This window comes from Eleginops maclovinus, chromosome 10 (genome assembly GCF_036324505.1).
Source record: "Eleginops maclovinus isolate JMC-PN-2008 ecotype Puerto Natales chromosome 10, JC_Emac_rtc_rv5, whole genome shotgun sequence".
Classification (NCBI taxonomy): Eukaryota; Metazoa; Chordata; class Actinopteri; order Perciformes; family Eleginopidae; genus Eleginops; species Eleginops maclovinus.
Genome location: NC_086358.1, coordinates 18,569,547 through 18,594,275, shown reverse-complemented (window position 1 = coordinate 18,594,275; position 24,729 = coordinate 18,569,547). Strand labels below are relative to the sequence as shown.

The window sequence follows — 24,729 nt, the reverse complement described above, 5'->3', positions numbered from 1 at the left end:
GTATGTCTAAATCTATGAAAGTTAAGGTTACATCTTGGAATTGCAGGGGCTTGGGTAAATTAACTAAAGTAAAGCAGGTACTTAGTAGGCTGAAACAAAAACGCTCAAACATTTTTTCCTGCAGGAATCTCATATGATGCAGTGTGATTTGTCTAAAGTCAAAAATAGATGGCAAGGTCAAGTGTTTTCAGCCTCCTATAGTTCACATGCCAGAGGAGTTTTAACTGTAATTCACAAATCAATCCCATTTCAAGTAGTAAGTTCAATAATTGACCCCAAGGGCAGGTACATTATACTTCAGGGCATATTACTGTACGAGAAACTTAATTTAGTGAATGTTTAATAGCCCTCCGAGATGGCATTTTCATATAAACTGGCTGCAGGACCCGACTTTTATAGACTTTATTGGGAAACAAATAGATATGTTTTTCCAAATCAACACAGCTCAGACCTCGGCATTTATTAGATGGGAAGCTTTTAAATGCTTCTTGAGAAGACAGATTATAAATGTTACGTCTCCTAAGTAAAAAAAAACCTGACAAAAACTGGAAGGGCTGGATTATAAAATTAAATTATTAGAGAAAGACAAGTTTATGGATAGCTCAGAAAACCCACATCAGGAACTACTTAAGGCTGAATACAGTAAAATATCTGCTGAGAGGGCTGCAAATAGCTTGCGGGCGCTTAAACATAAGTTTTATGATCAGGGAGAAAAAACAGGTAGACTCCTGGCCTGGAGAATTAAACAGCTACAATCAGAAAGAGCTATTAATGCAATTGAAAATTCTCATGGAGATGTGACTGTGGATCCTGAAGAAAGAAATGATACCTTTAGACAATTCTACGAATCGTCATACTCCTCAGAATATCTCCTCAGTGGAAAATAATAATGATTTGACAACGGATGAAATTAAAGAAGCAATTGATGCCATGAATGCCGGCAAAGCAGCTGGTCCTGATGGACTGCCAATCGATATTTATAAGACATTCAAGAGGAAACTTTTAACTCCAATTATGGAAATGCTTCAGGAATCCTATACAAAAGGGTCACTCCCTCCCTCATTGAGAGTGGCCATGATCATTTTACAATTGAAACCAAACAAACCAGCCAATAAATGTCCAATCTCATTTCTAAACTCAGACATTAAAATGTTGTGCAAAATATTAGCACATAGATTGGAGTCTGTTCTACCTGCCATTATAGAGATGGATCAAAATGGATTTGTTAAAGGGAGACAAGGCTTTCATAATGTACGGAGAGTGTTAAATATACTTCACGAAAGGAAAGATGCGCCAGACACTGCTCTGCTATCATTCGATGCCGAAAAGGCGTTTGATGGAATTGAATGGCCTTTTCTATTTGCAACATTAGACCGTTTTGTATTTGTGACTACTTTCTGTAATTCGGTAAGGTTATTGTACACTCAACCTACAGCTGAACTCTTGACTAATAATGTTATTTCTAAGCCATTTAATATTAATAGGGGGGTCAGACAGGGGTGCCCTTTATCGGCCCTCGTATTTACACTCGCCATTGAACCCTTCGCCATAGCAGTCAGGTCACACAAAAGCATTTCAGGTGTCAGGTTGGGACAGATAGAACATCGCATAGCTCTTTTTGCAGATGATGTAATTTTGTTTCTTACAGACTTAACTAATTCAATTCCAGCTTTACTGAACGTTATTAAGAATTTTGGATTGTTTGAAGGTTATAAGGTGAACAATGCTAAATCCTCCATAATGTTATTGAATGGAAAAGAAAGATGCAGTCCTATGGACCATGTTACCTCATTCAACTCAACAGACTCCTTTACCTACCTAGGTATACATATAGTGCCTGATGTGGGAAAAATGTTCAAACTAATTATGATCCTACTCTTGAGTCAATTTATAAATCACTGGAAAAATTGGCTCATATGCCATCTCTTTAATAGGGCGAATAAATATACTGAAAATTAATATCCTCCCAAAACTATTGTACCTATTTCAAAACATACCTTTACCCTTGCCACTACCATCGCATTTCACTAAATTGAGGAAAACATATTCAAATTTTATTTGGAATAACAGACAATACATGCTATGTTTGACATTATTATACTTGCCAAATGACAGAGGAGGGCTCAAACTTCCTAACTTCCAGTGGTATTACTGGGCAGCATAATGTATTACTTCTCCCCCAACCCAGGCCCATTGTGGGTAGACATTGAAGCGTTTTCCCTTACCGCTAAATAGCCACTTAACATATACATGTATTCTGCCAATGTAAAAAAGCTCAGGGAACACACATCTAACCCATTTGTATTGAATATGATCAATGTTTGGTATAAAATTAAATATGTGCTAGGGGAAAAATCTTCATTCTCCCATTTTAGCCCAGTCTGGGGAAATGACCAATTTAAACCAGGGAGAATATACCAAGGTTTCCATCATTGGGCAACCAAAGATTTAACAAAAATAGGGGACATGTTCCAAGATGAAATGCTGATGTCATTTGAACAGTTGAGTACACAATATGGTCTTTCAAATAGCAGCTTTTTAAAATACTTACAGGTAAGAAGCTTCATTACTGCATCCCGCAATCAGTTATTAACTCCCACACCACTTTCTGAATTGGAACGATTGATCTCTGATAATTGTCATGGACAAAGGCATATTTCAGTGTTATATGACTTGCTGGTTTTTAACTCCACTGAATCCTCTACAGACCGGCTTTACATCTGGGAGGAAGATATACAGTAGGATATCTCCTTGGATGACTGGGATGTGATATGTACAGAGGCTCATAGTCAAACTGCAAATACGAGATTAAAATTGCTACAACACAACTGGCTGATGCACACATACATAACAACTGTGAGATTACATCAGTTCAATAGTAACTTTCCAGATACTTGTATTAAGTGTAAACAGTCTAAAGGCACACCTTTTCCACTGCATGTGGGAGTGCAATGAGATTGCAACTTTCTGGGGTGAGATCTCACAAATAATTCACAAAATGCTAGAGTCAAGATACCTCTTGATCCTAAATTGTTTATTTTGGGACTTTAAACCTCCACCCTAGTCATAACAAAGAATAAAAATAATCTTATAAACATGGGTTTACTCCAAGCAAAATGCTCGATTGCCTTGTCATGGAAGAACACTCAGAGGCCACAGGTTAGCCAATGGCTGAGGGAAATGAGTTATTGCTGTTCTATGGAGAAGATAATATATATTCTGAAAAGGAAGAATGAAACCTTTGAGAGGGTTTGGGGCCCGTTGACTCAACTGTTAGGGAATGTTAATGTGTCAAACATGCTAAGAAATAGCAACAATGGTAATCCATGACAGAGTTTAAAAGAAAAAGTAAACTACTTCTTAAACTGCTGTGACTACACATTTCTTAGGATAATGTTGCCACTGCCCAACTGTTTTTATTTTATTTCATTTGATGTCTTTTTATTTTTGCTTTACTTATTTTATTACATATTTCAATCTTAATTTTTCAAATGATGTCCTGTCTTGTCTTTGCATTTGTTTTGCACATTTTTGATGTAAGTTTGTGTAAGGTATGTCGTGTTAATAAACTTAATAAACATATTGTTTCAAAAAAAAACAAACATAAAACGACCTTCAGAGCGGGGAGGACAAGGTGTAAGTAAAGAGAGCGGCAGGGGATGTCTTGTTTTTGATCAGGGTGTTGCTTTTAACTGGGTAGAGCTGAGTATGGGTGCAGCTGGAGAGAGAAGATAAGACTGTTGAGGTGGCTGATAGGGGCGGGGGGCAGTCATTAGTGGTCACACGGGCCCTTTGTTTCTGCCGGCCTCAGGATCCCTGCTAACCTTTCTACTCACTGCCTCCAAAGTCAAAGTCAAGTCAAAGTCCACTTTATTGTCAAAGTGTCCACATGTGTTATACATACAGGAAATTGAAATACCGTTTCTGGCAGTCCCACAGTGATATAACATAAAAAGATAAGAGCGTAGAAAAAAAGGGGGGGTAAAAAGGGGTATACAAAAAAGAAAAAGAAAACTAAGTAATATATACATATGTTTGACACAATCAACACAGTTTGACAGTAGTGCAAGTAGTTCTTTAGTGCAAAAAAATACTTTGTGCAAAGTACATTTTCAGTAGCAGCGGAGAATAGAAAGTGACTGGTGCTGGGTGAGGGACAGGTGTGTGAGGGAGGGGGATTAATGTCCTGGTACATTTCCATTGAGGCTGTGGGGAAAGGTGGGTGGGACGGAGGGCGGACAGGTCAGGGGAGAGATGGGAGCGGGGGTAGAGGGAGATGAGAGAGGGGGAGAGAGAGGGAGGGACGGAGAGAGTTCAGCATCCTGACCACCTGGTGGAAGATGCTTCTAGCGGCTGCTTTAACAGACCTTTCATTTGAGAATTTTTTTAGCTTTTGATAATGTCCCTGAGTATTATTTTAAGGGTCTTTTGTTTACCAGGAATGTCACAATACCAGAAATGTTGTTGTCAATACCAGGGAAATTCGACAATTCTCTATACCAAATTACATATTGATTCAACATGGACTCCTTTTTCACGTTTGCTTACTGTTCTCTTTAAGGAAGTAAAATGTTGAGGAATTTGTATCAACTTTTGTTCATATTATTTCAATTATTATTTTTATCTCCCTTGTTCTAACTGTTGTTTGTATAAAACATGAAGGAAAATGCTAAAGTAAAGTACACATAAGTAAAAGTACTGATTATGCAGACTGTCCCATTTCAAATAATATACATGATACCTTTGATTATAAATATTGCTGCAATAATTTGATAATCACAGCTGCAAGCTGGATCTAATTTGATTTCCTCTCTATACGGCAGGGTAGCTTGTGGATTTACCAAAGTCTTATTTTAGTCTTGATTATAATTAAGATCATTCATCCAAATCTGCAAAGTAACTAAATGTATAAAGTATATGTAGTATAAAGGTACATTATTTACCTCTGAATTGTAATGAAGTAGAAGTACAAAGTAGTGAATAATTGAAATACTTAAGTAAAGAACAAGTCCCTTAAAAGTGTACTTTAGTACAGTACTTTAGTAAATGTACTTAGTAACTTCATATCACTGGATATTTTGAATGGGGAAATGGACTGATTTCATGTGGCATATATGTAGTCATTGTTGAGCAAATGTACTTACTTGATAGGGACTGAACAACAATAGATATAATGTATAACAAAGACATCAGACATGATATCAATGGAATTTAAAAGCTGATGTTAAACTCTTTGTACAGTAGGTGGCGGTATTTACCTGAAAGTTTACAATAAACCAGAGGAGACGAAGAAGAAGAGCGAGAAGAAGGAGAAAGCGGAAACAAAAGAGGTTTTCTAAAACACAAACACATCTCCGGCTCTCGAAGCACTCAGGGAATAAACTAAAGCCATTGACTTCGCCAGCAATAACATTAAATTCAGATAAAGAGCGAGTCGACGTGTGTGGAGGAGAAAACGGCACCAGGCATCATGGCACTGAAAAGAATACAGAAGGTAAATGTGACTGGCTAGCTATGGTTGCCGGCTAACTGTAGCTAACAGCAGAGGCTAACGTAAAGAGTTAATTTCCACAAAACGGCTTGTTAACAACGTTTTAAACGCTACCCTCGCATTGAAGTATTTTTATATCTAACTTTTTAGCTTTTTGGGAAATAATTTGTCTGTTGACACTGCCTAGAACAGGTAGCAGCCGGTGTCAACTTCAAAGTTTCGAGCTAGCCTGCTAACAGTTTAGCTAGCTCAGTAACTACTCCTTGACAATCTGTCACTGTGTGTTCTTTAAAGTAACAGGACAGCAGTCCATTTGTATTTTTCCTCTTTGTGGTAGACAAATACTGCATTAAGAAGAAAGTTACTACCAACACACAATAGCATCATAGCACAGTTCTCCGTTTTATTGTTTATAGTGGTGGAAGAAGTACTCAGACATTATACTTAGGTAAAAGTAGAAATACTACAGTGATAAAAACACGTTGTTAAAAGTGAAAGTTCTACATTCATAATCTTATTTAAGTAAAAGTATAAAAGTATTGTCATCAGAATAAACTTAAAGTGAAAGTACTTATTCTGCGTAATGTACCATTACAGAAAAATATATATCATAAATTACTGGATCATTATTGTTGTAGCAATGTGTTTATCGAAACTGGTAACAGTATATGTACTTTTAATGACTTTATATGCTACTGCTGGATATTTTACCTATACATATTTAGCGTAGTTTATTGCTTGTTTTATTTATATTGTTCATTTGCTCATAATCTGATTCTGTTCACTAGTAACTCATTTTGTCAAATGAATGTAGTGGTGTAAAAACAGCAATATTGTAGTGGAGTAGAAGTATAAAGTAGCATTACATAAGATCACTTAAGAAGTACAAATACCCCAAAAGCTTAAAGATATAAGTTAAAAAGCAAAGCTGCTCCTTAATGTCACTCCTTTCCAACCAGGAAGTAATCTGAGGGCTGAGGCAAAGTTCAGGCCTCTTCAGACAAGTTATTTGCCATTGAATCATCAAGAACCGATGTCTGCTATTTGGGGAAGTGGCACTTTAGACGCTGATATGAGCCAATATCCCTATGTAGCTAATGTGTAATTTTGTTGATTCTGCTAATGTTTGTGAATTCACATTACAAATGACATAAATAACCATTATCTAACCTTTTTTTCTGCTGGATCAGTTCTTTTACAAAAACATATACATGCTGTTGTCAGGAAAATCTCCTAGGAAGTAATAACAGTGAGCCTGTGTTAAAACTGGGGTTTGAAGTTGAAGAACATCTTATCAAAGGGTCCACTTACTACTCTTTCCCGTGGGGAATACCATGAGATGAAGTGGAGAGCAAAAGTGAAAGTTAGTTGACCTTGAGTGCCCTCACAATTTGATATAAATAGGATTTGAACTTGTTATTGAAGTTAAAGAATAAGTGCTAGATATGATTAAGCCTCATCAAGCTGAATCACTAACAGTTGTGTTTCTGTTTCATTGAGCAGGAGCTGCATGACCTGCAGAGAGACCCTCCAGCACAGTGCTCTGCTGGACCAGTGGGGGAAGACCGTGAGTACACATGCACATTCCACACGTTTTAAATGAGGTACAGGCATAGTCAAGGGATCAAGTGTGTGTGAATATTCCAATCCAGTGTATCAGTTTTGCAGATAATGCCATCTGAGACAGCACCAAGTGTTGTAAAGTACTTTGAGTGTAGTGCAAATTTGCAATTCTACACAGTTTTCCAGCTATTATTGAACATTTCGCCAGCCAGAAAGAAATTTAGATTACATTTAAAAAGTACTGACTACAGAGTTGTAGAGGAATGAGTCCTAAACCCAGAAATGAGTTAGCATTTTGGCACTTTCGGGCTCCTTCGTCCCTCGTTTTTCAACATGTTTTTGGGTTAGATGATTTGTGGATAAATGAGACGATTAAATTCACACCAAACATTAGCCGCCCTTAGCTTAGCATTGCTGATGTGAAGTCATGCTAATGTAATGTGGTTTGTTTATAGCCTTAGCTTTTTACTTGCAATTGCATTTAAGCTTCAACAATCATAAAGTGGTGTCAATATGATGACATTGTCCTGCAAACAAAATGTGTAAGAGTATCGTAAATGTGTGGTTGCTGCAGATCTTAGTTTCTGAAATCCAATAGAAAAATCTCTTTGCTTTTTGACGAGGGAGTAACTTCCGGTAGGCAAACTGGTAACTACCCGGTTTGCCTACAAGAAACCAGGTATTTAAAGAACCGTTTGCCTACAAGAATACGTCATCACTGCACCACTCTATACTCAATCCCCATTGTAACTGACTCAATGAGCTTAGCTCTGGGGATGTTAGCTCAGCTGGGATTTGCAGCATGTTACTTTCTCTTAGACGTACTCTATTAGGTTAACTTTACTTGAAACATAAAAAGATAGCTGTATGGAGGGATAAGCTTCTTGAGACATAGTGTGGTTTAACTGATGGATGATGACTGATGAAAACTGTGTCTAATATTCTTCTCTGTCTGTCTTTCTCCCTGAAATGCTTGTAGTGTTTCATTGGCAGGCGACCATAATGGGTCCGGTGAGTATCACGCCATCACTTCAGACAATCCGTCCTCTCGTACACACTAGTGCTACATTAGAAATAGTCTCTTAATTGCTGATATTGGAAATGATTAACATTGCTTGACGTAGGCCTTTAAAACCACTGTAGGGATTGGTTTGGAACACTTTTGCATTTCCTTTTAATAGTTTTGCATCTCCTCATATTACTTGGGCTCTTTGCGGTTACATTGTTAGTGCTCTGAACAAGCTATTGTATTTGTTATGATTCCATTAGTATAATAAAAACAGATACTCGTATAAAAAGAGCTTGAACTGAGCTAGGGAAAATGTTGGGTGCACATTGAATGTAATGTTGACAATATAAACGTGTGTAGGAGCTGGTGGAACACAAAAACACATTTACCATAAAGTTAGATGAGCAATTATAATTTACCTGGGGAAATTGGATTTCTAGACATTTGCTTAATTTAAGAATGAAAATAATAATAGTAATAATTGAAAAATATTTATATAAGTAAGAATTAACAATAATAATAAAAAATAAATACATTTATACATACAGAAGTGGGATTCAAATGTCCAGTAAAACATAAAATACAACAAAACATTGAATACATGCATAAGAAGTAAAACTGTGACCTTTTCACTACAATATTTATCACACAGCTGGCTTAGCCTTTACCTTATAACGCGCTAATTAGACATGAAAGACCCTCTGGAAGCTTGGCAACGATGTAATCTGTTATTTGTTGCATGCTTTTCTGTACTAGTTGCGTGATACAATTGTATTTATTTTACACCGCTGAAGGTTTCTTTGTGCTGCTGTAAAGCCATCATTTCCATTAAATTGTCAAGGTCACTGCTCTTGATTTGTCAGCATTGTATGTTATTTAGTTGTAATAACACACTTTACAATTTGGACACACTCAAGTTGGTTAGCAGCCTTCTCCATGTGTTACTGACAGTGATGTCTCATGTGTTAATGTCAGGGTGACAGTCCTTACCAGGGAGGAGTGTTCTTCCTCACAATCCACTTCCCCACCGACTACCCATTCAAGCCTCCAAAGGTAAGAGCCGTTTTGGTGACTTGAAGCTTTCTCCTTTCAGGAAATCCTCTGGTCCTAGACTCTCTCTTATCACCTAAATGATGTATAAGATAATACCTGATAAGTTGTACATTCCATGATTAAATTGTTTATTTCTTTTTTGTAATCAATTTTTTTACAGGTAGCATTTACAACAAAGATTTATCACCCAAATATAAACAGCAACGGGAGCATCTGTTTGGACATTCTACGGTCACAGTGGTCTCCAGCCCTAACAGTGTCTAAAGGTAACTACACACTTCCATAACTGTTAACTTAAACGGCAACCCCACCATGTTAGCGTCTTGTGTTTTTTTATGTTATCTTTGTCTTGGGTTTTTTTCTTATTAAAATAAACAAGAATGAACCTTGGTATAGTACTATAAAGTAAAGAAAACATCTGTAAAATGTTACTATATTAAAAAGAAAAACAGTGGTGGTGCTTTCCAGCAGGGCCTATTCATATTATTAAATACATGGAATAATATCCTGTAATCCAAATTTCTAAAAGCTTTATTGGCATGACTGAAATGACATACAATATTGCCAAAGCATTGCACAAATACAACGTGTATTTATACATTTGTAAAATATCATTGCTTTTAGATAAATAGATACTTTAAGTGTCACAACAGCATTTTGATAAACAGACGGAATTAGAATACTTTCTAATGTACCAAGCTGTAAAATATATAAACAAAGTGTACCGTTTACACTAAAAGATACTGTACAGGCGCTTGAAATTACAGTAAAATATATCCTGTGAGGTAGTGTAAGTGTTCTGCAATATGTATGTACGTAATGTTTGTATAACATTTTGAACATAAATAATCAAAGCTCATAACCCCTGAAGGTGACTTTTTATTCCTCTTTATTGCAGTTTTATTGTCCATATGTTCGTTGCTCTGTGATCCGAACCCAGACGACCCCTTAGTTCCAGACATAGCACATATGTACAAGAACGACAAAGACAAGTGAGTGTAAACACAGACATCCACTGATATCAATATCATGCGTTGGCCTGTTGTCCAATCATCCACTCTCGTCTTTTGTCTCCTCAGATACAACAAACTAGCAAAAGACTGGACCCAAAAGTACGCCATGTGAAGAAAAACATGCTGAGAATTTTCCTTTTTCCTTCCTTTTTTTTAAAGTCACAACACACTGTACATTATAGTATGGAATCATTTAGTAATCCTAGGTAACTTCCATCAAACTGAACTGTCATTAACAATATAATTAATCCATGATATGTACATTGATTGTTTTTAAAAGGAAGCAGAGGGTTTTACTCTGGCCAGATGAGAATGATTCCCTACGGCCTCTCAATGAACGCTGACGTTTCCAAGAAGTTTGGCATGTTGTTCTTGCATCAAGGAACTTTTATTTATAACACAAGTTTATTACAAATTGCATTCTTCATTTTTGAAGTGAAACTAGTAGATAGTAGGATTTAAATCCCAACATATGCCATTCAGCGTCAAGCCTTTTTTCCAGAGGAGCTGAGTGATGGTGCAGTACATGTTAGCTGCTCCTGGAGAGCAATAGCCCACGTTCAGTCCCTGCTGCAACATCAGCTGAAGGAAACACTGAACCACGGAAATGTGGACGGGTGAATGCCAAATATGTAAGCCCAACATTCTGACACATGTCATGCAGTGGGTGATCGAGGTTTTTTTTTAGTTCTTTTGCATCTTGTAGCAGACGAAGTGGAATGAAACAATGTATTCCCTGAAAACGGGAGAAATTACAAATCACGTATTACTGTCTTCTTCTTATTGTTAGTAATTGTATAGCATTAAAATCCTCTGGGATAATTCATTTAAATTAGACTTATCACTATGTAAATCTGTCATTAAAATTATGTTCTCTTTTCCCTGAGAGTAGAAGTGACATTGGCTTTCCAGTTGGTTTTACACAGGCACAAAGAAGAGATTTTTAACCCACTGAATGACCGGTAATAAAGGGTTGAATCTGTATATCCATCTATGCTATAGAAGTGGTGGAAATCCATTTTTCTGTTCCTGTATAAACAGTCTCACTTGTGTCTTTGAGGCCTGTGTGGCACCTTTTGTACTGAATTAAAGAAAGGTACAGTTTTTATCATGGCTTTGTATCACTGAGCTTAATGTTATTTTGTGGAAGGCACTATACCATTATTGTATTCAGCTATGCTTATAGGGGGCATACTCCAAATGTGTGTTTCGCCTGTATTCTGATCTCAGTGTGGTATCTTCCAGCAAAGAAAAGAGACTTTAGAAGGCAGATGGAAGTATTATAATACAACCCATACGTCTTACTTCAACCCCTTACATCAAGCAAAACAAATGAGATGTTTATTCTACATCACAGTGTAGAAAATCTGAAGTCCAGAGCTCCTCCGACATAAACAATAAAATAAAATAAAGTGCCAGAATAAACAGTAGAATATAATGTTGCAGACCAATGTGCAAGTAATGCAGATCAAGTAAACTACATTCATGTCAGGAAAATAATGACAATAAGCCACATTTTAATACCATTACAGTTAATTAAACTTTAGTTAATAGCTATGCTGATTACAACTTTATCTTATCATTATTTTGTGAATATGAAATAATGTGTTATGATAAAGACATAAATGACATTGTATCTTAGCTGATTAGAGACGATATTCAACTTTTTAACAGCCACCCCAAAACTTGATATGTCATATGCACAATGCTACAGGCTGGTTTATCAATGACAGCTTAGAAAATTCTCAGGCTCTTTCAGCCATGCAAAATACAATACACTTAACATGAAGGAAAAATGCATAAAATAGTGCATTAGAAATAATGCTGCAGGTTTTTTTTTTTTAAATAGAAGAAATAGGATGAGATAAACATATGAAAATAAGATAAACAGAATGCAGTGGTGGAATGTAACTCAGTACATTTACCCTAGTGCTCCACTTAAGTAACGCTTTGACGTACTTGTACTTACTTTACTGCATTTTGGAGACATTTAAAAAAAAAAACTATTTTAGAAACTACCTACTTTGCAGGTACGGATTTATAATACAGAATATAAATCAAGCAATAAATCATTATTATAGGCGAAGCTACCCAGCAGTATATCTAGTATTTCATTTTTCACCGTTATCAATATTCTTTGTGCAATATTGACCTAATAAATACTGTAATAGAAACATGTAATACTTTTACCTCCTACATGGGCCATACTGGAAAATTAACACTTTTAACTTTTGTACTTGACTATATTTTGATGCCAACACTTTTGTGCTTTTACTTGAGCACACTTTTGAATGCAGGACTATTACCTCTAACAGAGTTCTTTTACAATGTAGTAGTGTTACTCTTACTTAAAGATCTAAGTACTTCTTCCACCTCTGGCACAGTGTAAAGGAGAATTAGGCTTCTCTACAGTCTTTGAATAACAGGTATTCATATTTAAACCACGCTGGAGCATGCACTCCTTTAAAGGAAAGGGTTATTATAGAACATGTTCGGAACCGCTACGTGCTGCACAACCAATCACATCCACATCCGGCTGAATTACTTTGACCTTTCCCATAATCCACCGGGGCGACTGAAGGCGCCTTTTGTAGCCCATGCATGTCAACAAGGAGGAAAGGAAGACGCTCGGCTGTAATTAAAAACTAATGCGTGAATATAATAACACGCTGCTTTTTCATTCATTGGCTTAACGTCCTTGAAGAGCGACATGGCTCCGTTCGGCTTAATGACAGCAGGTGCTAGCTGGCTGGCTAAGTCCTTCAGTGTGTTCTCCAGCACAAGCACTCTGGCAAGGTAGCTATCCTGAAGTCATTTACTGTGCTAGCTAGCGTTAGCTCAAGTCGATGCAAAGCTAAATAGCAAGCTAGCTTTAGCTTTCTTTTTGGCTAACTGTAAGCATGTTTATGTCATTGAATAAAGTTAAGATACTTTGACTGAAATGTGTTTAGGAAACGTTAGCGTTCCCCTACTTATTACTAGCATATGTTAAAGGTAAAGACACATTACCCATCACCCTAAGTAACTAAGTCTACTAGTGTTATTGAAGACCAGACACTTGTGGATGTATTTTGCAGGCATTAAGGGCCTTTTGTGCTGAAAGGAATAACAGCTAGTTAAGCAATATTCAATGTAGATCTTTATATCCGAAGTAAAGCACGTATGGTTAGGTTAGGGTTGGAATGGTTTGAACTTTTGCACCAGTTTTAATCCTCTAGCAGTTTAATGCTGTGTTGTTTTTCTAATAGTAGTCAATAGAGTATGACTAAAGGCCTTTAACACAGATCAGAAACAGGTGTATTCCCTTTTGGTTTACACATACAAGGAATGTTCCTTTGTGTATATGGTGCATACATAAACACATAAAGCAGATACATTGTAAGAAATGTGATCAAAAAACAAGTAATAATAAAAACAATAATAACATTAAATATAGCTAAATATTTCCATGTAACATAATTATACCTAAAAACTCTGTACAGTCATTTGACGAACTACCGTACTTGAATGATGAAATATGTGCCGTACTGTTACACAAATTGGAAAACTGTGCAGGTATTAAAACATGCAGCTTTGTATACAAATGTGCAAAAATATTCAGCGGGTCATGCAGAACTGACAGTATTTAAATGAACAAGATAGTGTTCGCATGGTGTGCATTGTTTAATTTCTTGGTGCAATTATTTAACTTAATTCACATATGTCTTAGTAATGTCAAGAAGTAATGCAAAAAGATGTTACATCCCTCGCTACTTCCAGGAGCCTAAGGAGAGTTCTTTACATGTCGTTTACTGTAATGTGAAAGTGCTTACTGTACTGTAACTCTGGAGTAGTCACCGCTTAATGGCCAGATTTGTGAATGGAGTTTAGTTTAGAGTTCCCTTTGTTAAAACCAATGGATGCTAGGATGTTTTCAGCATTGCATTATATTTATGTTTGTGTGTTTGCCTCGTGCTGTAGGTGCACCAGTGTCCTCCAAGCGACATACATCACTCCAGTGAAATGTCTGACCTCTCAGGCCAGCGGACCTCCAAAGAGACCACTAAACGGATACCTGAGATTTGTTATACAACAGCAGCCAGTCATAACCAGACACTACCCAGGTAAACCTGCAACACTTGCTACTTAGTGATTGATTCCCCAACTTGCATCGCCTGCACAACAGTGTGAAAGAAGCTTCATAAAAACACATTCAAATGTAATCTCTGGACTGGATCAGTCTGAGATTCTAATGATCTCCTTTATAATTGATGCCTTCAGAAATCAAATCCGTTGATATCATCAGGAAGATCGCTCAGCAGTGGAGAACGTTAACTGCAGAACAGAAGAAGGTATTTCACTCATTTATTTGTTAAACAGTGAAACCTGTATGCCTTTTTTCAGGTTTTAATAGTGCCTTATAGTCTAGTTGGCAACCTGGGAATGTTGAGTACCCCAAAGTGTATGTTGGGAATGTATAGCAGAGGTCCCCAGCACATAGAAACTGCCGGATGTAAACTTGCATATGTTGGGAAATGTGCACTAATGGCATTATAGTCTGTGTTGACAATGGTAAAACAAATGGCTTGACTGATTAGGACAATCTTGGAGGGATTTTGGGGGTTGTTTAGGACGCAGATTCCATTTTTGACATTTTCAGGATAGAAAATTGCAGTTTTAACCAGAGTGGCCATATTTCTTCAGTTAGAGGGGTAGTTTTGACAGCCATGAGCAGTGTTGCAACCATTTGATATAGAAAGCACAAAATGAAAATTATAACCTCTACTGTGGACAACTTTAAAAAAAATAAACAAGTAATCTGTCCAATCGAAATGAGTCCCCTAAATCTTCTAAATCAACCCACAGAAAGTACAAATGTGGACATTTTGGGTTTAAATGCCATTTTTGATCTGGAAAATGTCACGAACGAACTCTACGTCCTCAGTAACCCCCAAAACCACTGCTAAATAAAAAATCGCCAAGCATTCTTTTTTACTATTGTCCCCATAGGCTTTAATGGAAATGTATGCTAATTATGCAAATTACCCAACATATGCAAGTTAGCATCCGGCAGCTTCTATGTGCCGGGGACCAAAACTATACATTTCTAACATAACATTTTGATGTACTCAACATCAAGGACTCTATGAGCTGGCACTAGAATATTATGTGCATGCATTGTAGCAAATCCTCTCGGGATTCTGATTCTCTTTCCTTCTTGTAGCCTTTTGAAGAAGCCTCTCGGCAGGCCAGGGAGCAGTTTAAGGTGGACCTCCAGCGCTACCAGGCCCTGCTGACCCCGGCACAGCTCCAGCAACAGATCCAGGAGAGGAGGCAGAGGCTGGCCAAGAGGCGGACCATTGTCAAAAAGAGGGTAAGAGAGATAGTAGATAGAGATCAAGGAGGGCTGGGGTTCTCTTTGTGAAGAGCTTCAAGATAGATTCCCATAGGTTAATGAGTCTACCAATCAGAGGGTCAGTACTAGGATCCCCAGTCCCTGCAGTCAACACGGTAAAGTGTCCTAGGCCAAGACACTACACCCGTAAGTTTAGTTACATGTAATGTGATATGCTCTTTGAAACACACTAAAGAATATGTTATTCAACAATCTGGAAGCTTGAAACTGTTGGCAGCAATCTGAATATATAACCCTGTTACAGCAGCTGTTGTCACACTGTTGTGTTATATCTCTTCTGTGTGTGTGTGTGTGTTTGTGATCCAGGAGTTGACCAGCCTGGGGAAGCCAAAGCGCGGTCGCACTCCGCTCAACATTTACATCTCGGAGCACTTTGAGGAGGCCAGAGGGCTCACCACACAGGTCAGTTACGGGTCACCTCAGATTGATTCAAGATAAGCTGGTATGACACGCTTACTGCAGTTATACAGATGCAGAAAGTGGTTTGCCAGTAAAAAATACTTACATAGACTTTTTACATATTAACTCACAAAAGTTGCAACTTAACTTTGCATGACCAATGTAATTAACTCAAATAAAAATACAGTAAAATAATATTGTGATGTTGAATTGATCGTCTTTTTGCTGCATCGATGTGACGTGCATACTAGCTGCTGGTTTACAGAGGTTCGATTTAATTGGTCAGAGAGTTTAGTGTGGGCAGACTGGAAAAGGTAAAGTCTGCATTCAAATGTTGTCTGAAAACAATGTGTAGTATTTTGACAATATAAACTAAACACTTCATCCATGGAAAAGATTCAAACTCTATTTGATGTTGTTATAAACCTATTAAATTAATACATTTTCTCCAAAACTCTACCAAGTTTCAGGATGGTCTCGTCCTCACTCAGACAAATTTGACCAATATAATCCAACTGAAAAATAATACCACTATATCGCACTTTATTTACAGTGTTTTACATTCCAGAGGAAGACATGCCAGCATATTATCTTTATGACAACATTCACAGAGCTAAACCTGTCCTATTAAAATAGACAAGTACGTAGCGATAGTGCCATCTAGTGGTTAAAAAAGAACTTCTACACCGACAACATTATCCAAGCTTCATAAAACCGGCACATGCATTAGTGTACATTTTATTGTCAAAAAGTAAATTGGATAAATGACACTAATCGCCCAGTGTGTCTTTAGTTTGACATGCAAAAACGGTTAGGATCCAGTGCTTATATTGTTAAAAACTACAACTACAAAGTGGTTTCCATTGCTCTTCACAAACCTCATTAATGTGTGTGCTTATGTTGTTCCTGCAGGAGAAGATGAAGTCGATGGTGCAGGACTGGAGAAGTCTTACAAGTCATCAGAAACAGGTTGGTCCAACAATCTTTACGCATGGAGTGGTGCCGGAATGAGTCCTGAATAGATAAATAAGTTACCACTTCCTGTTCTCGTCTGGAAGTTTTTATGAAATGTTTCATGGTAAGAAGACTGAAAAAAGGCAAGGCAGGCAAGTTTATTCATATAGCACCTTTCAGCACACGGCAATTCAAAGTGCTTTACAGAGTAAATTAAAAAGCAAAGATAATAAGATGAACACAGGTCTGTAGATGACACCAACATACAAGGTTTTCATGTTTTATTTTCCAAAAATGGGACAATGCCATAGCTGTTTTTCAAGGGTACCTGTTGGAGCTATAAATTGCCTTATATTATTTAATAGTTAATCATTCATTCACTTGCTGTATTGTTTATAATAATAATTGTTATTATATTCAGTCTTGTTAAGTGAGTTAAATTTGTTTCTATGCTTTTATTTTGAAGGCATGTTTGGGCACTGGTGTAATTGTATATATCGGAGACAGGTGGTGGTGGGAGCAGAGCACCAGCAGGCACATGTTTGTTTTTTTATCACAGGTTGATTCAAGCGTCAAAGAGAAGCTGCAGGAAAGGTTTAGGAAACTGTTAATTGTGCTTTTGTTATGATATTGGATCATACAAATAAATGCACAAACGGTGACTCTGGACTTGGATCATTGCCCTGTGTAAGATTTGCTATCTGGTGCCTCAGCGGCGGTTTACTTTTAAGTTTCATTTCTGTTATGGCTTTAGGATTTTGGCTGCTACAGATCGGCCTATAACATTCTTCATCAATGCACCACTCTATAAGTCAATACTGCTGCAAACAAGAGCTAAACTGTAGCTCAGTTTTTATATCTCCTCTGTTTGCTCCTCATCTCAGATCTATACGCAGTTGGCAGAGGATGACAAAATCCGCTACAAGAATGAGATCAGGTCGTGGGAGGACCACATGGTGGAGATTGGACGAGAAGACCTAGTCCGAGAGAAGATCCTGCCTACCAAGAAAAAACCTGCAACTAAAGCTAAAGCTAAAACAATCAAGAAGGGAACAAAGAAGGGAACAAAGAAGGTTGCATTAAAAACAGTGAAGAAGGCCACAGCAAAGAAACCTACAACCAGCAGGAAGTTAACCAAAGGTTAAACTGCCAGGACTGACTGAACACATCATTGTGTAACAGTGTTCATGACATGCTCTGCTTGTTTTTTTGAAAGAAGTTCCCAGTTCTCATGAGTGCTCCTTGGGTTCAACGGGGCAGAGCTTTTACATCGTTCAGACGGATCATTTCACAAAAACCCATTATCACCTGTGTTCAGTGAAATGTAACCAAATAAACACTGAGAGCAGGATTACGACGGGCACAGTGTGTCTCTTATTCATCATGACTTTTAGCTGTTGCTTAAATCCATCCGATTGATAACGTGGGATGGTTCCAGGCTCAGAAAGTAATGAAATATAATGATTTCGTAAGCTTAAACATTTAAATCAAGGTATTAAAGGAGATCAGATAAGGCTTCTACATTCTGTCTCTAATCGCCCTGAGTGTAAGCACAATATACTTGAGCAAACATAATGGTTATTGTTGCAGTCCCCAAAAAACACTTTTTTTATACTTTTGTTATTTCATAAAGAGTATTAATGCAAAGAAAACATTGGATGTTATTCTGCCAACAAATCCATGAAAGGTCCATGACCAACGTGCTATTCCGTCTCTCTACCCGCAGCACCTGTCTGTGGCTCTCAGGCTTACATCTTTAGAGCAACATTTAATTGTTAGTTTCTTTTATATATAAATATATATTTAGACACCCCTTCCCCTAAAGATGACCCAACCTCACTGAAGTATCTCCTCGCTATAGCGTCACCTTCTACAGTCGCAACCTCAAACTGTGAAATACTGCTCATTTATACCATAAACATTACTGACTGACATTTTGGTTTTCAAGCATATATTTCTTTTGTTTAGCTTTGTATGAGATGCTTTTTTGTTTTGTTAACTGCTGTAAAAAAGCTGTTGTAGTTGATAATAAAATGAGCTTTTTCCTTACTGCGCCTTCTGCAAGATGATTGTTGTCTTAGTATTAATGCTCAAACCCTCCAGCTCTGGTGTGTGCTACTGAAGAGCCTTCCTTTAAGCTTAAGCAAACTGCCTCAGTGAGACTGCACATTTTACGGTGTCAAAGATAAAGTACAAAAGCATCCATGTTAACTTAACTTTCTCATAAGAGCCAGAGCCCCGTTAAATGTGTCTGCTCAGGCTTGTTGGTTCAGAAACACCCAGAGAAGGCTTCCTGAAACTGTAATAAAATGATGTTGGCAACCCACTACAAACATCCCAGTCGTACATCAGATGTTTTTTATTGAACCAGGGAGTCCCTTGACATCTCTTTTCTTCAAGAGATAATTACAAGCTTACAAAAATAGAATACAAAGCATGTTAAAACAGACAATTGAAAATAGAGCAAGTAACAAAGTAACAGCTGATTCAGAATACAAAATCTATAGTTGAGTGGAGGGAAAATTAAACTACAATTAGTGCATCTAGTGGATCATCTATCAGTCAGACTGTCGGACTGATAGCATCTGTAACTCACTCAGTGTGTGACTAAAGTCTGGAAACCTCCGCCATATGATAACAGCCTGTTGTCACGACCATTTTGAACGCACACAACGACGGAGTGTGAGAAGTCATCAGTTAACGGGTATTAAGTTCTCAGGTAACATCTACAATTGAGTCCTTGTTGATCAGTAGGGGGGAGTAAAGCACCTTTACAAAAACGATCTGGCAGTGTCTTCACATCAGAGGGACTGTTTATGAGTTTGTTTTTCTATCACAGATTCTATATTTAAAATGTGCTTAGCTCAATGATAGCATTCAGATGATGCAGGTTGCCGTTAATAACCTACATAGCTGCCTTAACCTCAAACCAGAGGTATGAAGAGTATACATTAGACTGCAGGTCACTTCCTCCACAGGGATCGGATCAGCCGTCCTACAATATTCTCACAGCGTGTGTCGGAGAGTCAGTGACCTTGAGAGGTGTTCAGGGTCCTTGTGGCTGCTGTGGTGCAGCTTGTCTCAGTAACGACTGGAAGTCAGGAGATAAGACCAGTTTGTGGCGGACGTTTCCTAACACCATCATGTCTCCAGTTCGACCGTCAGACAGACGCACAGACACCAGTTGCTGCAGCAGAAAGAAGGAGAGAAAGCTTCCACATTAACGGTGACAGAGTGGCTTTGTTTCACTGTTGCAAAGTTCAGTATATATTGCCATCCTGTGAAGGGATTCTTCCACATTCATTGTGCTTGATGTATATGGTGAATTGTGAACTGAACTATCGAAAATACAGAGAGAGAAACCCCTGAATTAAGTCAAACTAAATGAAAAGTCAAACTGTCACCACCCAGTACCTGCAGGAAGGAGAAAGCAGCTCCCTCAGAGACGTCCATCACAACCTGACCCATCTTCAGCTGCACCTTTCCGGATTTCCTGATCTGCAGTTTACCCAGAAATCCTTCTGGGAGCTGTGACAGAACAGGACAGCCCTCCTTCAGCGGCGCCTGCGGAGGACAGGCACAGACTGTTAATAACTGGCTGCAGATAGCATATTTGGGTTTACATGCGCTGCTGCTAGGCTGTACAATACCAAATATCTGTTAATCACATAAAAAATAGTATTATGTTTTATTTTTTGCTGAAATGTGTATTTTTATCCCCAAAGTTTCCAAAATGTTTTAATCTGAAGGGAAATTTTTAACTTTAATCAAGGTAACAGTCATTTCCCTTTGACTATGCTGTATGTGTGCCTGTCAGACAATGTCATAAATTGACTTTTTATCCAGTTTTAAGCTACATACACTTTGTAGATATTGGGTCTTTTTTGCCTCTTTATAAACCAGATATGTTATTTTTTATTGGATATGTAGATTTGATGCTATCAGAGAAACAAGCCTAGCTAACATTAGCGTTTAGCTTATAGCCGTTCAGCCTTATGTCCAGGTCTGTCTTTTAACACAACACTGCTTCATTCTCACTCACTTGTGTTTGAGGTTGTGCCGGCCTCTTATCTGCATGCTTGCCTTCCTTCTTGGCAGGTTTGTCTGCTGTAGGTGCTAGAGGAGGGTCCACTTTCTGAGCGGCTCTCCCCGGCATGCTGTCAGGAAGCTGCATGAAGAAGAGCTCCCCTCTGTCCGACAGGCTGAGCTCATGCAGCAGCTGTCCCACGGAAGGCTGCTCCGCTTTGGGCAGCTCTGTCCTGACTCCGGCTCTACAGGACGGAGCTCTGAACACAAGAGGCTTCTCTGGACCTGCCAACAGTACACACACATCACTTGTTTTGGAGTAGCTGCTAGAAAATCAAACTCAGTGGCTAAAAGAGAAGTAATGAGACTACTGAACATCTGACGGTAGCAGTCAGGTTTTCTCACATGTGCTGGATGACTGTGTCCTTTTGAAGCTGCTGGGCTGACCCAGAGGCAGCTGGATGGGGGTCAGCTTTTCATCGTTCCTCAGACCTGGATCATCTATGAACTGAGGGTAAGAATATAACATGAGTTATGACCAAAAATGATTATTGATATTTATTACTATTGATTTACTATTGATTTACTATTTGGAAAACATCAGAACTTTCTTTGTCTGCTTGCATCTGCCACATCAAACCACTTTTACTGTCTTCCAGATGGAGACAGAAAAATGATGGTGTTAGTTTTGTCACGGTGAATCAGAGTTGACTTCTTTCATGTGAATAAGCCTATGTGAGATAAGCCACGCTATGTTAAAAATAACCCCCAAAACAGTCACTCTAAACTAGAAAGACTAAGGGAAAGCATGCAGTTCAGGATTTGATGTTAAACGTCATTATTTTTATATTAACAATGGATCAAATGACGTGAAAGGTGTCCATCTGCCAGAGCCAGATATTTTTCTACGGAATTGGTGGAGAACCAACCAGAGATACAAGAGGAGTAAATATTGGATTTACAATGATCAGCTGAACACAACCACTACCAATTAATTGGATTTGTTCTGTGCATGCTGTAAGGCATCGTAGTGAAAATAAAAGATACCCACAACAACTTCATGAGGTGACACTACGTAAAATATTGTGTTTAAGAAAGGTCCACAATGTGTCTGTCCTACAAGTTTAATGTGCAGTTCTCCTAAAGAAATAGAGGCAACGCATCACCTCTGCAACTGGCTCCACACAATTAAAATGTAGTCTGCAGTTATTAACAAAACATCTACAAATCTATCTGCTCAATAAAGAAAGTCACTTGTACTAATAGAATTGTTACCAATGTGTACGACATTAACAATGCCTTTTATGTCTGACCTCATCTATATGCATTGTGAACTGAACCTATGCTTTTATTTTAAGTTTTTTATTTTCACTGAAGGTGCTGTATTGCCCCATTCCTCATCTCTGCTAAAAAATAAATGTAAGTATTTAAAAAAAAAAACCTATTAACTACCAACCGCAGGACAAAAATAAGTACAATCCCACACAAAACAACGCTCATAACCTATGATCTTCACGTGTCGTTAGCCTGTAGTTCATGTAACTAATCTGTGTGTTTGCTGTGGCACAAACTGGAAACATCGTAAATATATCCTTTAAGGTTGAAATAAATACTCACATCATCCCTCTGTAGTTTACTGAGTATCTCATCTTCCTCCTCCTCTGATTTCTCCCTCTCCTTCTTCACCAGTTTGCAGGCAGAAGAGGAGGTGGAGGCATGCAGGTCCGTAGCACCACGCCACCCTGAACACAGAGACGTGATGATGAGGAGGGAGGAAGTGCGCCTGTAGTGCCTCTGCAACAAACCTCTTACGTGCATGCTCAAGTTCCAATGAAAATAAAAAGGATCATAAAAATGAAGAATGTGTGCACCTGTTTTGCGTACGGTGTCGGCAGGACCCTGCTCGAAGATGGAGTGAGACTGGATGGTCTGCGGCCTCTCTCTCCTCCTCCCCCTGCTCTCCCTCTTTCTTCTCTCTTTTTTAGGAGCCCCTCTGATCTTTTCCTTTAACCTGGGGAAGAAACGGAGAGGACAGTTATAATCGTTGCACTGAAAAAAGTGAAACGTTGACTTTAATTGAAAGTTGAAAGCAAAAATATTAAGTTGAACCGAATATTTTTACTTAATAGTATTGCTTTCAACTAACTTATCACAGTTATGTGAAACCTTTTGACATAATACATTTAATTAAAGAGAACTTATCTTTTTTTTCATTGTATGTATATAACAACACAAAATATGAACTTCTTGAAAACTTCCATTACTAAAAGACTGAAATCATAATATTTAAGGCCACTCACTCATCTTTGCTTTTCCTCACAGCGTGGACATTTGGCTCAAAGGCTTTCTGAAGAAAAAAAGAGCAAGAGAAATAAAAAACATTGTTAATAATACCACATATCTCTTTATTGGGATTCAAACAAAGGTGCTGCTAATACATAATCATTCAATTCCAATGTACATTCTGTCCTAGCTACCCTAATGAATATCACAGGTCTATGACTTATGTTGCATGTTATTGATGAAACAGACTTCTCTTTACAAATAGAATAATGTATTTTTTTCAGTATGCAATTAGCCCCTACAGTGAATAAGAGACCCCAACTACCTGTAAATTGAGGATATGTGTTGTATCAAAAAGCACAATGTTTTTCTTCCAAATTGTAGTAAAAGTATACATTATTCTAAAATGGAAATTCTCAAGTCAAATAAATCTCAAAATGGTATTTAAGTACAGTACATGAGTATATGTACTTTTCAAAACGAAGTATTTTGCAGTCGCCTAGCTTCTATTGCAGTGGAGAGTGTATGAGACTATCTTAGGACAGTCATTTAATTTAAGACATTTCTAATTTAATTAGACTCATTTGCTGACTTTAAGTTAACATGTGTGGGTGCCTGTCTAATACAAGAATAAGCTATGCATTTAATTAAGGCATATTAAACACCAACACATGACTACATGCTACAGTTCAAAAAGGTGTAATTCATTACCTTTGTTGCTTTCTTAAAGACTCCCCCCAGTGTCAGGTCCCTGGTTCTGAGGGAGGTAAGTCTTGCAGGGGGGGAGGGGGTGGACAGACTCCTTACCCGACCCGAGAGTCCTCTGCCCGGGGGGAAACTCAGCCCTGCCCCGCTGCTGAGGCCGGAGCAGCCGGGAACACTTTCCTCAGAGTCGGTCATACTATGTCTGGTCCCCCTTTTAATATTCTATTGTTTTGTTGCCTGATAGTGAGGCGTGTCCCATAACAAAAATACCTGCTTTATTGTAAACATAATCATTAACGTTACGTATTACGCTTTTATTCTGGAATGACACCGTCTAAGATGAGTTTAATGTATTTACATGCTACTATTTCTCTCACAGAAACAGTTCATTAACACATGCAGTTTAAACTAAGCCCGGTCCACGGTACAGACAACTTAGCAACCTCCATTTTGTTTACAATAGCGATACCAAAACAGAGTGCACAGACATGTAAAACTACACTCTCAATGAGTAAAACCTTTCAGTTCTGCAAATCGGAACACGAAATGTTATTAGCAGACTCCAGTTATTCTCCGTAGCCTTGCTCAGCATCTCCTTCCTGTCAGCTGCATACAAATAAAGACTTCTTCACATCGTCTTGGTAGTTAACCCAGCCGAATATCCTTCTGTGGTTGGAGAATATCATACAAGTCCAAGTAAAACAGCAAAACACTAAAGCAGTTCCACTAGGTTCGTTTTGCCGCCTGTTTCACCCGTTTAAATGGATACTGGCTAATTTCCTTTCGTAGCCAACTGCGTTGCCATTGTTTTTCTTTTACTGTACTACACAGACAGAAC

The 24,729-nt window shown here is 38.1% G+C and overlaps 3 protein-coding genes across 3 annotated transcripts; 2 read left to right on the top strand and 1 right to left on the bottom strand.

The window, feature by feature from the left end:
• Positions 1-5,256: 5,256 nt before the first annotated feature.
• Positions 5,257-11,235, top strand: LOC134871249 (ubiquitin-conjugating enzyme E2 D4-like). Its single transcript, XM_063893939.1, has 7 exons — positions 5,257-5,494; positions 6,995-7,058; positions 8,034-8,065; positions 9,039-9,116; positions 9,277-9,382; positions 10,015-10,108; positions 10,196-11,235. Exons 1-7 carry the CDS (start codon positions 5,471-5,473, stop codon positions 10,239-10,241), a joined length of 444 nt encoding a protein of 147 aa, XP_063750009.1. The 5' UTR covers positions 5,257-5,470; the 3' UTR covers positions 10,242-11,235.
• Positions 11,236-12,667: 1,432 nt separating this feature from the next.
• On the top strand, positions 12,668-18,926 carry tfam (transcription factor A, mitochondrial). The gene is made up of 7 exons (XM_063893938.1): positions 12,668-12,925; positions 14,090-14,232; positions 14,390-14,460; positions 15,333-15,482; positions 15,831-15,926; positions 16,836-16,892; positions 17,762-18,926. Exons 1-7 carry the CDS (start codon positions 12,840-12,842, stop codon positions 18,020-18,022), a joined length of 864 nt encoding a protein of 287 aa, XP_063750008.1. The 5' UTR covers positions 12,668-12,839; the 3' UTR covers positions 18,023-18,926.
• Positions 18,927-19,212: 286 nt separating this feature from the next.
• Positions 19,213-24,707, bottom strand: zgc:171971 (uncharacterized protein LOC569690 homolog). Its single transcript, XM_063893937.1, has 8 exons — positions 23,898-24,707; positions 23,204-23,250; positions 22,775-22,914; positions 22,521-22,645; positions 21,309-21,411; positions 20,920-21,188; positions 20,292-20,441; positions 19,213-20,064 (listed from the first exon to the last, which is right to left on the bottom strand). Exons 1-8 carry the CDS (start codon positions 24,084-24,086, stop codon positions 19,924-19,926), a joined length of 1,164 nt encoding a protein of 387 aa, XP_063750007.1. The 5' UTR covers positions 24,087-24,707; the 3' UTR covers positions 19,213-19,923.
• Between the last annotated feature and the right edge of the window lie 22 nt (positions 24,708-24,729).